General features: G+C 44.6%; 1 protein-coding gene across 2 annotated transcripts in view; it reads left to right on the top strand.

Moving 5' to 3' along the window:
• Positions 1-5,660: 5,660 nt before the first annotated feature.
• SLC13A4 (solute carrier family 13 member 4) overlaps positions 5,661-16,128 on the top strand; it is a 33,023-nt gene continuing 22,555 nt past the window's right edge. For both annotated transcript variants that reach the window (XM_088459276.1, XM_088459275.1), the window contains exons 1-2: positions 5,661-5,759; positions 7,143-7,271. In XM_088459276.1, coding sequence (XP_088315402.1) covers positions 5,661-5,759; positions 7,143-7,271 — 228 coding nt within the window. The remainder of the gene's footprint in view (positions 5,760-7,142; positions 7,272-16,128) is intronic.

The following is a 16,128-nucleotide window of genomic DNA, read 5'->3' as shown; positions in this document are numbered from 1 at the left end:
CCGATGGTTGTATACACTTCCTGGAGATGACGTACGCTAGTGGGCAGCTAAAGACAGGCTGGTGGGCGTCTATAAACACAAAGTGATCGCTTGCCAAGACATAATGGGCGTGCTTATGCCTTGCTGTGCGAGCGGCTGCCTTGACGTCACTTAGCTGAATTTCCATACGCTGGGAGCGAGCGGCCGCATCTAGCGAGCGGCTCTGAATCAGGCCCTTAGTTTAGAAGGATGGCAAATGACAATATATGATATCAGTCACTGGCCTCAATATATCAATCCAGGATAATGTCCAGCTATTAAGTATTTGCCAGTCCTTAATCCAGATAGTCATGTCCCAAATGACATGCAGGAGTCACTGTAAGTGGCATGGTTAGGATGGAGTATATACTAACAAATTATTGAACTGCGCTTGTAAGGAATGTATACATAATAAAACACTTGTTGCACCTGTCTGAATAATGTACCGAGGACAAGGCTTCTCTTAAAAATAATTTTTCACAATTTATTACATTCAAAACATAAACTCTTTAACTTGACTCACAACACTAAAAACATGTAATACACACAAGCTGGCTCTGTAACGCCCAGTTGTAACATTGATCAAAAACGAATATTTAGTATATATGTTTCACGCTGGAATATGTGAGAGAATGTCCAAAATCCACAGTCATTTGTTTAGTTTTCAGTGGATAAATATATCTCCACCAGAGATTTGTGCGATGTAAGTGCTTGCACAGCCCGTAACAAAGTGTCCTTACCTTCTGCAGATAATTCAGTTTCAGTAGATACAGATGGTAATAGTATATGGCTGTTAATCCTCTGCGGCTGTAGGTCCGGAATAATACCACGGCCCTGTACCGGCACACTGAGAACTAAACAAATGACTGTGGATTTTGGACATTCTCTCACATATTCCAGCGTGAAACATATATACTAAACAATAGTATTTGATCAGCGTAACAACTGGGCGTTACAGAGCCAGCTTATGTGTATTACATGCTTTTAGTGTTGTGAGTCAAGTTAAAGAGTTTATGTATTGAATGTAATAAATTGTGAAACATTATTTTTAAGACTAGCCTTGTCCTTGGTACATTGGGCCTGATTCAGAGCTGAACGCTCTGACCAGAGCGCTCTCTCTGAATCAGGACCCTTCTCCATGAAAATGGAGCGGCCTCCTGGCCGCTCGCATAGCTGTGGGTGACCACCCACAGCATATGCGAGTGGCCAAAAAGATGGTCGCGATGGTCTTGACCATCGCGACCATCGGACTTGCGACAGAAACCCTGCGGTAGGGTCTCCCTGCCACAAGCCCTGGAGTGATTTTGGCTCTATCAGAGCCAAAATCACTCCCACTGACATCACTAGTGATGTCAGTGGGGCCGGCTTCAGACGGTAGGCGTTCCCATGGGAACGCCTCTGTCTGGCAGGCACTCCCCCGGCACGCCCACCAAAGGGGGCGTGCTGTCAATCAACATCGACAGCACGCCCCCTTTGGTGCGAGACCCGGAGCGATGGAAAGCTCGTCGCTCCCCGGGTCTCACGCATGTGCACGACGGAGCTCACTCCGTCGTGCGCATGCGCAGTGGGGAACATCGACCCGCTTGCGAGTGTACTGCCGCTCGCGAGCGGGTCTGAATGACCCCCTATATTCAGACAGGTGCTACCATATTGCAACAAATGTTTTATTATGTATACATTCCTTACAAGCACAGTTCAATAATTTGTCAGTGTGTGCTTTTGTGGACCAGATGGTACTGGTAGATGAACTAGCTGCTTAAAGGGGGAATTCTTTACTACCCACTTAATATCCTAATATCCTAATATCCTAATATCCTACTCCTCTTTAAGTAAAGCGAAAGGATACTGGATGCTCTGCCATTAGTATCCAGAAACTATCCAATTAGGATGGAGTATATGACTGGATTAGTTACAGCCCTGGAGACACCTCTCTCCTCAGCAGTTGACCATTTTAACCCCCACAGTGGTGCCCTGGTTCACATTATGCCACACAGTACCCCATCTTCACATTATGCCACACACTGTCCCAACTTCACATTATGCCACACAGTGTCCCAACTTCATATTATACCACACAGTACCCCACCTTCATATTATACCACACAGTACCCCAACTTCATATTATACCACACAGTACCCCACCTTCATATTATACCACACAGTACCCCAACTTCATATTATACCACACAGTACCCCACCTTCATATTATACCACACAGTACCCCAACTTCATATTATACCACACAGTACCTCAACTTCACATTATGCCACACAGTACCCCAACTTCATATTATACCACACAGTACCCATCTTCACATTGTGCCACATAGTGCCCCAACTTCACATTATGCCACACAGTACCCATCTTCACATTGTGCCACATAGTGCCCCAACTTCACATTATGACACATGGTACCCCAACTTCACATCATACCACACAGTACCCCAACTTCACATTGTGCCACACAGTGCCCCAACTTTACATTATGCCATACAGTACCCCAACTTCACATTATGCCACACATTACCCCAACTTTACATTATGCCACACAGTACCCCAACTTCACATTATGCCACACATTACCCCACCTTTACATTATGCCACACATTGCTCCAACTTCACATTAATCCACACAGTACCACAACTTCACATTGTGCCACACAGTACCCCAACTTCACCTTATGCCACACAGTACCCCAACTTTACATTATGACACACAGTGCCCCAACTTCACCTTATGCCACACAGTACCCCAACTTCACATTATGACACACAGTACCCCAACTTCACATTGTGCCACACAGTACCCCAACTTCACCTTATGCCACACAGTACCCCAACTTTATATTATGACACACAGTGCCCCAACTTCACATTATGACACACAGTGCCCCAAATCCCAACTTTAATATTGCTTCATTACCATCCTCACTAGTGTTTTGCAGAGATATTTCTGCATCCGCGTCACCCATTTACCATCACACCCTCACCCAAATCATACCTCCCTAGTCTCATATTTATGATTCTGGCTTCTCTGCCTCCAATGCAGAACTCTGTTTTCATGTCCTCGCAGTGTAAATGTGTATTATAAGAGTAATTGCAAATGATCATTAATTGTCTATGCTGGCAGCAGTGGTGGAAACACCCGTCATATCAGCCCATGAGGATTGATAATGGGCATTCATCAGACTCAGAGGCCCCTGGCTTTGCTGTACATGAGAATGTTTGGGGGCCGGAGCATACCTCAATTTGGCCCACCCAAATTTTCTTAATGGTCCTGGCAACTGTGTGTTATTCCCCAGCTGATAGGAATACATAAGCAAAACATGTGACAAGAATTGATTTACAAAGGCCACCCTACGCGGCTGTCTCTGGGGCATCTTAGCCAGTCCAACAGGAAGCACTGCCCATGAGTAATCATACCCCGCCCATCAGCCACAACCCCACCCCTGATGTTCCCAACCCCACCCCAAAGCTCAGCCAACATAAGAATAAGTCACATCTCAGTCAGTCAGGACAGTCTCTACAAAAACTTGGGCTTTGGGAGAAATGTTTTTTTGTTAAATCTCTTTATTTATCATAATAGATGACCGAAAATTCAACAATACCATAGCCAATTATAAATCGTGTACAAAGAGATACAAAGAAAACATTTTTTCTGAGAGGCAACATGTACAGCAATATTATTACTCAACTGTTGGTTTGTACACTTTAAATCTATATTGTCAAAACTGACATAGCTTAAATTAAAACAACAAACTGTTCAAAAAGTGAAATAGACCTAAGGGGTAAGGGAAAAAGGGGGAACAGGGGGGAAAGGTAACAGACGATGCACTACACAACCCTGTGAAGACCAGCTTCACTCTAATCCAGGTACCCGCCTGTGAAATGTGGAAGACCAAGGGTCCCAAATTGCGTGAAATTTTAATACAGTATCATTGAGAAGAGTAGTTACAGTATATATTCCATGGAGGCTAAGAACCACACTTTGTTACTAAGAGCTTGCATTGACGGGGCTTCAATTTGCTTCCAGTTCACAGCAATTAATAGTTTAGCCGCATTAAAAATATGGCCACAAAATTTGTTCTGAGGTTTGGAGAGGGATCTAGAGGGTTTACAGAGGAGCATATGTAATGGGTCCTTGGGAGGGGAGATACCAATCACCTTAGTCATCAAAGATATATCTTCATCCCAATATTTAGATACATGTGGTGGGATTGCCCCATGATATCTAAAAGAGCCCATATGGCCACACTGCCTCCAACAAAAGTCTGAGGTTCCTTGAAAAATCTGGTGCAACTTGGTAGGGACCAAATACCACCGTGAGTACACTTTATAGGAATGTTGGTATTAATGGATGCTTTACCTACCCACTGTCTGATGTCCACCCAATCGTCATCCTCTAAGTTAATACCTTAGTCACGCTCCCAGGACAACTGAAATGGTTCTTTGGAGGGTGAGGGGTTTAGCAGCGAGTAAAGAATTGATATAGAGCCCTTGTAACCAGGATTGTAGATGCTTCGGCGTTCAAATGGAGTGGGCTGACGCATTTTGTGTGATTTGCAAAGTGAACGGACAAAACTACAGATTTGTATGTATGCAAAATGGAGGCTATTGGACACGGCGTATTTTTCACATAATTTTGTACAGTTTTGAGGAGCGAAATGTCCATGATTCTAGTTATCCCGCATTATACCCAAGGGCGTATATATGAAGACATGCATTCCAATGAGAAATGTGGGTGATGTCACAGGGGGTCAAGGAGGAGGGTAAGGCGCCAATTGTAGAATTTTATTCAGTTCCACACCTGTAAAACGGCCCTCATGCAAGGGAATTCTTGGACTCATATTTGGGGGACTTGGCTGGTCTCATATTTGGGGGAGTCCATGGAAGATAACTAACTTGGTCACCCACCAGATCGCTTTCAAGTAGTACCCATTTTTTAGCTGCCATACGCTGTGCTGGAGAAATGTTTTAATCGTTTGGGTCTGCGCATTCACCTGTATCGCTGCATAGATCAAAGGAGTCTGGGTAATGTTATTTTATTCAATAAATTGTCTCTAAAGCATTTCCACGAGCGGAGCTTAAAAACCAACAGAGAAAAACTATTACTACATAATGAAGTTGCCCTTATATAGGTATAAGAACGAAAATAAAGCCATCTTTAGAGTGACCCCAACATGTGGGTTACTATTAACTAGCAATCGAGTAAAATAAATAGTTTTTTGTTTAAATGGGACTCATTATCAACCTGGGAAAATGGTTCCTGTTCCAAAATCTCTAATATACTGTAGCTGCAAAAACTTGTAAGGGCAAGTTAGCGCTATGAGAAATGAATGCAATTTTTATTATTTCCAAACACAGTTTTAAATCTATACATTACGGGGACAATTAATTGGAGATTATGGCAGTTTTTTTTGTTGTTGCTTTTTTAATCCTCAGGAATAGTAACCTTGGAAATGTATTTAACTAACAACATACTATCTAACTGAGGGAGTTTGTGGGGGGGGGGGGGGGACACAGCCTCGGATTAATGAACGTCACAGGATTTCTGGGAGAGTAAGAGGAGAAAATCCAGCGTCAAAGTAGCAGAAGGAAAAGGAGAATTTGGAGTGGGAACCTTTCTGCCACCACGGAGGAGGATGTCGGTCTGGACCGAGCTTCAGAGATCCAAAAACCTCCTGCTGGTCATCGCAATCCCCCTCCTACTGCTCCCGCTCCCATTACTGCACCCTAGCAGTGTAAGTACCATTTCACTGACTGTTATCATCAGAAATAAGTTTACATTTTTTTCCTTATTCAGAAATGTAAAAAAAAAAGTTGAAATTACTTTTTTTTTTTTTTTTTTTTACTAATTCATTTATTTTATATTGGAAAATATGACACATAACAGTTTTTGCTACTATTTATGGCAGGCTGAGCATGAGCAATATACTGTAAAACTGGGGCCTCTCCAGATGTTGTGAACTACAAGTCCCAGGATGTCAGTCGCCTCTTTCTCCTGCAAAGCCACATGGCATCTCTGGCAGGTTGGATGTGCCAAGACTTGTAGCTTAAAGCTGAGTACACAGTGGAGCGATGTTGTTCCAATTTGGCCAAGTTGGAACGTCAAATCGTGCATATCGTGCAGCGTGTGTGCACAATATGCCCGCTCTTGCGGTCGCATACGACACTATTAAGTTTGATTTGCTGCACATCAAACCTGACGATATCGTATGCACCATGCCGTGTAGTGAGGGACGGAACGGGTGAACGTTCCGTCATTCGGGTGCCGGACTGTAGATAGACAGTAATTAGTTAGACAATGTCTAGATCGACCCCAGATGTTACACAGTCAATAGATCGACAGGTACAAAAGGTCGACATGTAAGAAGGTCGACAAGTACAAATGGTCGACAGGGGCAAAAGGTCGACACAGAAATGATCGACACAAAAATGATCAACACATTTTTTTTTTTTAGGGTTAGATTTAGGGTTAGTCACTTAAGATGAGCCAGTGTCCAACGTCATTCCCTACTATCCAACGTCATTCCCTACCATCCAAGTGGGCATGGAGGGGGAATAAATTGATGTGGCCAGCGAAGCGAGCCACCGTGCCCGCAGCGTGGCGAGCGAAGCGAGCCCACAAGGGGCCGAATGGTATTTACGCCCAAAAAAAAATGTGTCGACCATTTTCGTGCCGACCATTTTCATGTCGACCTTTTGACCCTGTCGACCATTTGTACCTGCCGACCTTCTAACATGTCGACCTTTAGTGTGTCGACCGTTTGTACCTGTCGATCTATTAACTGTCTAACATCTGGGGTGGATCTAGACATTGTCTATCTAATTTCTGTCTATCTCTTATACCACACCCCCGTCATTCGTTACATCGTTCTGATGTGTACCCTGGATCTGATACTTTTGTGTTACCGTCATCGATTTAGCTGGACCAGGGTTTCTCAATCCAGTCCTCATATGTCCCCTGTAGGCTATGTTTTAAGGATTTTCTTAACCATGATGTACGGATGAATGAATCTGATAGGGTCAGTAATGGCCGAACCTGTTGGAGACCTGGGGTCGGGTATTGGGAAGCTCTGGTGTAGATGTTCTGTGTCCATGTAATTTTGCTTCTGTCCTTACAGGAATCATCCTGCGCCTATGTACTGATAGTGACCGCGGTGTACTGGGTGTCGGAGGCTGTGCCACTCGGAGCGGCTGCCCTGGTGCCAGCTTTTCTCTTCCCATTGTTCGGGGTACTCAAGTCTAGTGAGGTCAGACACGCTCATTGCACAAAAACACTTAGCTGAAGATGATGGTCTACTAAAGAGCAATTTAGAATATTCACTATATATAATGGACGCCAGGACCGTAACTAGAGTAGTGTGACCAGTGCCATGGCACAGGGGCACCGTAGGGCAGGGGGCGCTGTTTGGGCCTGTCAGTTTTCCTGTTTATTATCATTCTCACTTGTAGCTTCCTCTTCTTTTATCCCCAGCATCTGCTGGCCTCCCCTATCTCTTCCCTGGCCCTTCCCCATGAAGCCATGGCCCTTTTTCAAGTGCACTATCTCTTGGCCATATTTAAAAAATGGATGGGGGGGGGGCAATGCTCTCTCTGGCACAGGGCACCAAAAACTCTAGTTACAGCTCTGATGGACGCTATATATGTACGTTCCTGAATTTTGTGGTGTCAGATATATATCGCTCTCTCTTTAACAAATGACTTTCCTATATATCATTATAATGCTCAGGGCTGTACCAGGGGCAATGCAGCGGGCATTGTCGCACAGGTGGCGAGGTCAAGTCAAGGGGACGGTATGGTTGCTGACCTGGTGGCACTCTTGTCCAGCTTGTGGTGTGCCTTGGGAGGTACCCAGCTATGGCTAGGTCAAGTGAAGTGGGCTGAAAGACCTCTGATGTCACAACCATGTGACCCGCGATGGCAGGGGGAGGAGCAAGGTTTAGAACATGGGACCCAAAGTGTACCCACTCGGGCTTGCTTCGCTAACCACGCTTTGGGCACAGTGGCTAGCTTTGCTCGCCACAGGTTACTATTCCCACTGTATGTGGATAGTAAAACTGGTACAGTAGCTCACCGGCCTTGTCCCTCCCCCTACCATTGCGGGTCGCGTGGTTATGACGTCAGAGGTCCTTCAGCCCACTGGGATCTAGCATCAGGGCCTATTGTGGGCTTTGCGGATCCCTGGGCAAAAGTTTATTTTGGCGACATGAGCTCAGAGGGTGTGGCCTGATTGGGACGTGGGCATGGGCACAAAAAAAAGACATGAAAAAATACTAATTGCGGCCCAACGCGCTGCACAGGGGGGGCACTGTTTGCTAGAGGGGAAATAGTTTGCCTGTGGGGGAGAATAGTTTGCCTAATTCTTACCTTGTGAAGGCAAGCGTGTCCCTCCGTCCTCTCTCTCTCACAAGAGACTCCCAATGGTGCCGCAGCCATCGCAGGTTGTAAATATGATGCATTGAAATCATATCTCCCAATGTGACAAATTATAAGATAAGGGCACTTTAGACCACACCCTGATATGTTAGTCACTCCCCTTACTGAATAGCCACTCCCACAAATCAATAGTTCCCATTGTGGCTGTGGAAATTGAGACTATGCAGAAACACTTTCTCTCTACATATACTATAATGCCAGATAATATGTGGTGTTCTCTAAGCAGACATTATAAAGACGGAGCGCAGTACGTATCTATTCATAAATAGCGGATAGGAAAATTACTTTTTACAGTGCGCTGGAAACTGGTGATATTATTTATTTTCTTAATTTGAAATAAAAAATATTTTATAAACTTGATTAATGTTGTAACGTTTAGTTAAAAATAAATACTTCTAGCTTGCATTAAAGCTGGGGTGGGCAATAAGCTGTCTTCCCAGCTCTTGTAGAACAAGACATCCCAGCATGCCCTGACACAGTTTTGCTATTTGGCCATGCTAAAACTGTTGCAGGGCATGCTAGGATGTGTAGTTCAACCACAGCTGAAGAGCCGCTTATTGCCCACCCCTGCATTAAAGGCTACGCAGGCTGAGGCTGTAGTCTGTTAGAGCCACATCTATCTCTTTTTGGCCCCTCCAGACAGAGGACATCATCTGTGATTCCCTATTGGCTGTCCTGCAGTGAGCGCCAGGGAATGCCACATTTAGAGACCTAGATGACAGAACATTGGGATTTACTCATTTTGGGGCTGGTACGCACTTCACCCTGAATTGCGGCCTCATTGCGTGAACAGATATAAATGCGGATCCCATCCATCTGCTGGCCAAAGTCGCCGCCATCGCTATCATCGTGCATTTACAGTACACCAGCCGGGTGTAGTAAGTATTACCGCCGGCTGTGTGGCCGGTAGTTCAAATCCCGACAGAAGAAGCCCGGCAGAGGTGAAGATCCCGATCGCTAATAAGGTAAATATAACTAACCCTATTTTCCCCCCTAACACTAACCCTCCCTTAGGGGTGCCTAACCCTAACCTCCTCCCCAAGTGCCTAACCCTAACCTCCCCCCCAAGTGCCTAAACCTAACCCCCCCTTCTCCGCAGCCTAACCCTAAGTCTCCCGGGGGGGGTGCATAACCCTAACCTCCCCCTGGGGGTGCCTAACCCTAACCCCTCTCTAAGTGCCTAAACCTAACCCCCCCTCCCCGCAGTCTATCCCTAAGTCTCCTGGGGGGGTGCCTAACCCTAATCCCCCAGGAGCCCTAAAACCTAACCCTCCCCCCCGTGGCTGTCCGCGCCCGGCGCCCGGCTTACCTTCGTTCGGTATGCCGGACGTCGGGCTCCCGGCGTAGGTCTAATGACAGGCGACGGGAAATGAGGTCCACTATCTGCAAACTGGATTTCTCCATTGTAAATAGGTAGGTCGTTTAATTTGTGTCTCTTACATATACAAAAAAAAGTGTCCAAAAATATACAAAAGAATCCTTTAAATACAAACCGGCAGACAATCACGCAATTATAAATGATGAATCTCCCCCAACGAAGCATTATCCGCAAAGCACAGGCTTTTCTGCTGAATAATAGGGCGTCTGTGACTTCAGGATAATGGTGACATCAAAGGGGGCGTGGCTACAAATTGTGACAGCTACATTTAACAGTTAATAAAACAAGGGACTCCCACTGCCCATCCAGAAATAGAGGGCTGCATTTTATAGTACATGTAAATGACAAGTTAAAGGACAGATACAGATATTATTATTATTATTATTATTATTATTATTATTATTATTATTATTATTATTATTATTGTTATTATTATTATTATTGTTACAGTGAAATGCAGATTATCTGACCAAATTAGGATTAAGGGTAGTTTGGATAATACATTTTTCAGATAATTGTATTAAACTATTTTTATCTATGTTTTTTTCTGACTTTTGCTATAAAATTTATTTTTAAGGGCTATTATACCACCAAATATTATTTTTTTTTTGTTCTTGTAGATTGTTTTTGGGTTATTGCCACTTTATTGTAGTATTATTTTTATTATTAATACTACTGTGTCTCAGATTCTAGATATTCCCATTGCTGCATCACAGTTCTGAGCAAAGCTTTTCATTAATTCACCTACATGAATAACTATTCCCAGCTTTCGGCACTCACTGATACAGGGCACACGCAGAGCACAGGGCCTGTATTAGGGAGAGATGCAGAGCATTGCAGCACTGTGCAGAACATGACTGCCTCAGTGGGGCATCAGGCGGATCACAGAAAACAAAGCCGCCTTTCACTCCCGGCCACCGGATTCCAGCCCACCTTAATAAGAAGTTTTTTATTAGAAATAACTGCACATGAGCGGAGGGAGGGGGCTGGCAAATGAGGTCATCCCAGTGGGGCAAAGGTGGCACTGGTTGGCAGAGGCGTCACCACGGTGACTGAGGGAGTTTACTGTGTAACATTCTAACTGCACGATTGTGTCTCTCAATGCGATCACTGCAGGACTCGGCTCTGCCCTGGAAACTAACCATAGGAGGAGAGGATATTGCTCCACCTTTGTTTATATACTGTACACCGCACTTCTCTACTTACACTGCTCCATTCATGGGAGCTGTTCCTATATGCTGTTACTAGATCACTGCCATAGGCAAACGCAGGGGGGGTTTCCATCTGCCATAGGCCAATAATTACATGTCATTATTAGAGTGAAAATCTGCAAGTGCAGAATAATGGGTTAAAAGATGTTTGACAGGTATATGGGGAGCTGTGTGGATGGGACAGGTATATGGGAGCTGTATGGATGGGACAGGCGTATGGGGAGCTGTATGGATGGGACAGGTATATGGGGGGAGCTGTATGGATGGGACAGGTATATGGGGTGCTGTATGAATGGGACAGGTATATGGGGTGCTCTATGGATGGGACAGGTATATGGGGTGCTGTATGGATGGGACAGGTATATGGGGAGCTGTATGGATGGGACAGGTATATGGGGAGCTGTATGGATGGGACAGGTATATGGGGAGCTGTATGGATGGGACAGGTATATGGGGAGCTGTATGAATGGGACAGGTACATGGGGAGCTGTATGGATGGGACAGGTATATGGGGAGCTGTATGGATGGGACAGGTATATGGGGAGCTGTATGGATGGGACAGGTATATGGGGAGCTGTATGGATGGGACAGGTACATGGGGAGCTGTATGAATGGGACAGGTATATGGGGAGCTGTATGAATGGGACAGGTATATGGGGAGCTGTATGAATGGGACAGGTATATGGGCTGCTGTATGAATGGGACAGGTATATGGGGAGCTGTATGGATGGGACAGGTATATGGGAAGCTGTATGGATGGGACAAGTACATGGGGAGCTGTATGGATGGGACAGGTACATGGGGAGCTGTATGAATGGGACAGGTATATAGGGAGCTGTATGAATGGGACAGGTATATGGGGTGCTGCATGGATGGGACAGGTATATGGGGAGTTGTATGGATGGGACAGGTACATAGGGAGCTGTATGGATGGGACAAGTATATGGGTGCTCTATGGATTGGACAGGTATATGGGGAGCTGTATGGATGGGACAGGTATATGGGGGAGCTGTATGAATGAGACAGGTATATGGGGAGCTGTATGGATGGGACAGGTATATGGGGGAGCTGTATGAATGAGACAGGTATATGGGGAGCTGTATGGATGGGACAGGTATATGGGGAGCTGTATGGATGGGACAGGTATATGGGGAGCTGTATGATTGGGACAGGTATATGGGGAGCTGTGTGGATAGGAAAGGTATATGGGGAGCTGTATGAATGGGACAGGTATATGGGGTGCTGTATGATTGGGACAGGTATATGGGGAGCTGTATGATTGGGACAGGTATATGGGGATGCTGTATGGATGGGACAGGTATATGGGGTGCTGTATGATTGGGACAGGTATATGGGGAGCTGTATGGATGGGACAGGTGCAGTATATAGGGTGCTGTATGGATGGGACAGGTACAGTATATAGGGTGCTGTATGAATGGGACAGGTATATGGGGAGCTGTATGGATGGGACAGATATACAGGGTGCTGTATGGATGGGACAGGTGCAGTATATAGGGTGCTGTATGAATGGGACAGGTACAGTATATAGGGTGCTGTATGGATGGGACAGGTACAGTATATAGGGTGCTGTATGGATGGGACAGGTACAGTATATAGGGTGCTGTATGAATGGGACAGGTATATGGGGAGCTGTATGGATGGGACAGATATACAGGGTGCTGTATGGATGGGACAGGTGCAGTATATAGGGTGCTGTATGGATGGGACAGGTACAGTATATAGGGTGCTGTATGAATGGGACAGGTACAGTATATAGGGTGCTGTATGAATGGGACAGGTACAGTATATAGGGTGCTGTATGAATGGGACAGGTACAGTATATAGGGTGCTGTATGAATGGGACAGGTACAGTATATAGGGTGCTGTATGGATGGGACAGGTACAGTATATAGGGTGCTGTATGGATGGGACAGGTAATCAGAAATTGGTTGCGATACCACGTTAATTTTTGTAGCAAAAATATTGTGCCCAATTGAATATGCTCATTCTGTTTCTTCTTCTGTCTCCTGTATGGACCTAAATCTAAAAAAGAATTTTCAGCACAATCCAACTATATAATTATACCAAGTTATCACATCCGGCGTAATATTCTCACATTAATTTCTTCTTCTCTTTAAATTAATTAACTCAGACAGATATTTTATACTCCTAAATAATTTAATGATCTGTCTCAGCACTCTCTCCAGCTCACGGCATCCTTTTAGTGAATTGGCACTTGAAACTATGGGGCATATTCAGTATGAGGTCTTGCCAGTTCCTTTATAAAGGAGCATAATTATATATTATAGTTATACACTTAGGCCCTGATTCAGAGCCGCTCGTAAGCGGCCGCTCGTTCGTTCTGACCGATGTTCGCACATCTGCGCATGCGTACGGTTTTTAATACGCATGCGCGAACCAGTCAGTGCGGCCGAAAATCGTTTGTTCGCTATATAGCGAATGCCTGCTATTCTGAGTGACAGAAGGAGGCGTATGTGGGTGGTAACAGGGGAAGGTGCTTGAAAACGGGGGTGTGGAATTAGATCGCAGGCATGCTTAAAGGTCAAAATGGGCGTTTTAAGGGAGTGCATAATTAATACAGCAGCGTCATCGACCACGTCACTTGGTTTTTTTTAACTCAGAACTGCTCGCAAAATAGCGGTTGAAAAAACCAGCCACAAGAATAGCGAGCAGTTCATACGCTGTTCGATGTACTCGATTAATCTAATAAATAGCGGACATGACGTATGGTGCGAGTGGCAAGGGGGCGTATTTTTCAAAATTACAACCGCAAGTTTTGCTCGCTTGTTCAGACTTAGAGGCGGGAACAGACCGCAATTAGCGAACGGTTCATTTGAATAGCCACCCCTTGTTTTAGAACGAACGACCGCAAATAGCGAGCGGCTCTGAATCAGGGCCTTAGTTACAATCAGGTGCATAAATATTGGGACATTGACAGAATTTTCATATTTTGGCCTCTATTCACCACCACAATGGCTTTGAAATGAAACAAACAAGATGTGCTTTAACTGCAGACTTTCAGATTTAATTTGAGGGTAATTACATCCAAATCAGGTGAACGGTGTAGGAATTACAAAGGTTTCTATATGTGCCTCCCACTTTTTAAGGGGCCAAAAGTAATGGAATAAACTAAACAATCCTAAATCTAACTTTCACTTTTTAATACTTTGTTGCAAATCCTTTGCAGGCAATTACAGCCTGAAGTCTGGAACTCATAGACATCACCAGACGCTGGGTTTCATCCCTGGTGATGCTCTGCCAGGCCTCTACTGCAAATGTCTTCAGTTCCTGCTTGTTCTTGGGGCATTTTCCCTTCAGTTTTGTCTTCATCAAGTGAAATGCATGCTCAATCGGATTCAGGTCAGGGGATTGACTTGGCCATTGCATAACATTCCACTTTTTAGCCTTAAAAAACTCTTTGGTTGCTTTTGCAGTATGCTTCGAGTCATTATCCATCTGCACTGTGAAGCGCCGTCCAATGAGTTCTGAAGCATTTGACTGAATATGAGCATATAATATTGCCCAAAACACTTCAGAATTCATTCTGCTGCTTTTGTCAGCAGTCACATCATCAATAAATACAAGGGAACCAGTTCCTTTGGCAGCCATACATGCCCACGCCATGACACTACCACCACCATGCTTCACTGATGAGGTGGTGTGTTTTGGATCATGAGCAGTTCCTTTCCTTTCCCATACTCTTCTCTTCCCATCACTCTGGTACAAGTTTGTCTCATCTGTCCATAGGATGTTGTTCCAGAACTGTAATGGCTTTTTTAGATGTTGTTTGGCAAACTCTAATCTGGTCTTCCTGTTTTTGAGGCTCACCAATGGTTTACATCTTGTGGTGAACCCTCTATATGCACTCTACTGAAGTCTTCTCTTGATTGTTGACTTTGACACATATACACCTACCTCCTGGAGAGTGTTCTTGATTTGGCCAACTGTTGTGAAGGGGTTTTTCTTCACCAGGGAAATAATTCTTCTATCATCCACCACAGTTGTTTTCCGTGGTCTTCCGGGTCTTTTGGTGTTGCTGAGCTCTCCGATGCGTTCTTTCTTTTTAAGAATGTTCCAAACAGTTGATTTGGCCACACCTAATTTTTTTGCTATCTCTCTGATGGGGTTGTTATGACTTTTCAGCCTAATGATGGCTTGCTTCACTGATAGTGACAGCTCTTTGGATCTCATATTGAGAGTCGACAGCAACTGATCCCAAATGCAAATGTCACACCTAGAAGCAACTCCAGACCTTTTACCTGCTTAATTGATAATGAAATAACGAGGGAATAGCCCACACCTGTCCATGAAATAGCTTTTGAGTTGATAGTCCCATTACTTTTGGCCCCTTAAAAAGTGGGAGGCACATATAGAAACCGTTGTAATTCCTACACCGTTCACCTGATTTGGATGTAATTACCCTCAAATTAAATCTGAAAGTCTGCAGTTACATCACATCTTGTTTGTTTCATTTCAAAGCCATTGTGGTGGTGAATAGAGGCCAAAATATGAAAATTCTGTCAATGTCCCAGTATTTATGCACCTGACTGTATATTATCATCCTGCCACCCAGCCTTCACACCTGCCCTTAAATTGTATTTTTTTTCACTTTAGCCTATAAAACCTCCCTACCAAACCCCTTCCTAACCCTCCAGTCTCTGCCCTCCTTTATGCCCCTACTCTGCCCTCTTCTCCATATTGTGTCCACCCATATACCTTCTAGACCACTGGTCGGCATTAAGCGGTCCGTAACTGTTGTAGAACTACAAATCTCAGCATGCCCCGGCACAGTTTTGCTATTTGGCCATGATAAAACGGTTGCAGGGCATGCTGGGATGTGTAGTTCATCCGCAGCTGGAGGGGAGTTTATTGCCCTTCCCTGCTCTAGATGGTAAGCTCTTGCGCCCTGGGCACTCTCTTCATTGTCTTCAAATACTGTACTTATGTTTTAATGCAAAGTTGTGTAATTGTATCAGTTTGTACTTATGTAGCATAATATTTATCCTATTCCTTTATAAGGTGCTTTGGTTTTCTTATAAATAATAATAATAATAATAATAA

Source organism: Taudactylus pleione, unplaced genomic scaffold, assembly GCF_031769625.1.
Source record: "Taudactylus pleione unplaced genomic scaffold, aTauple2 ptg000903l, whole genome shotgun sequence".
NCBI classification, from domain to species: Eukaryota; Metazoa; Chordata; class Amphibia; order Anura; family Myobatrachidae; genus Taudactylus; species Taudactylus pleione.
This window is presented reverse-complemented; position numbering and strand designations above follow the sequence as displayed.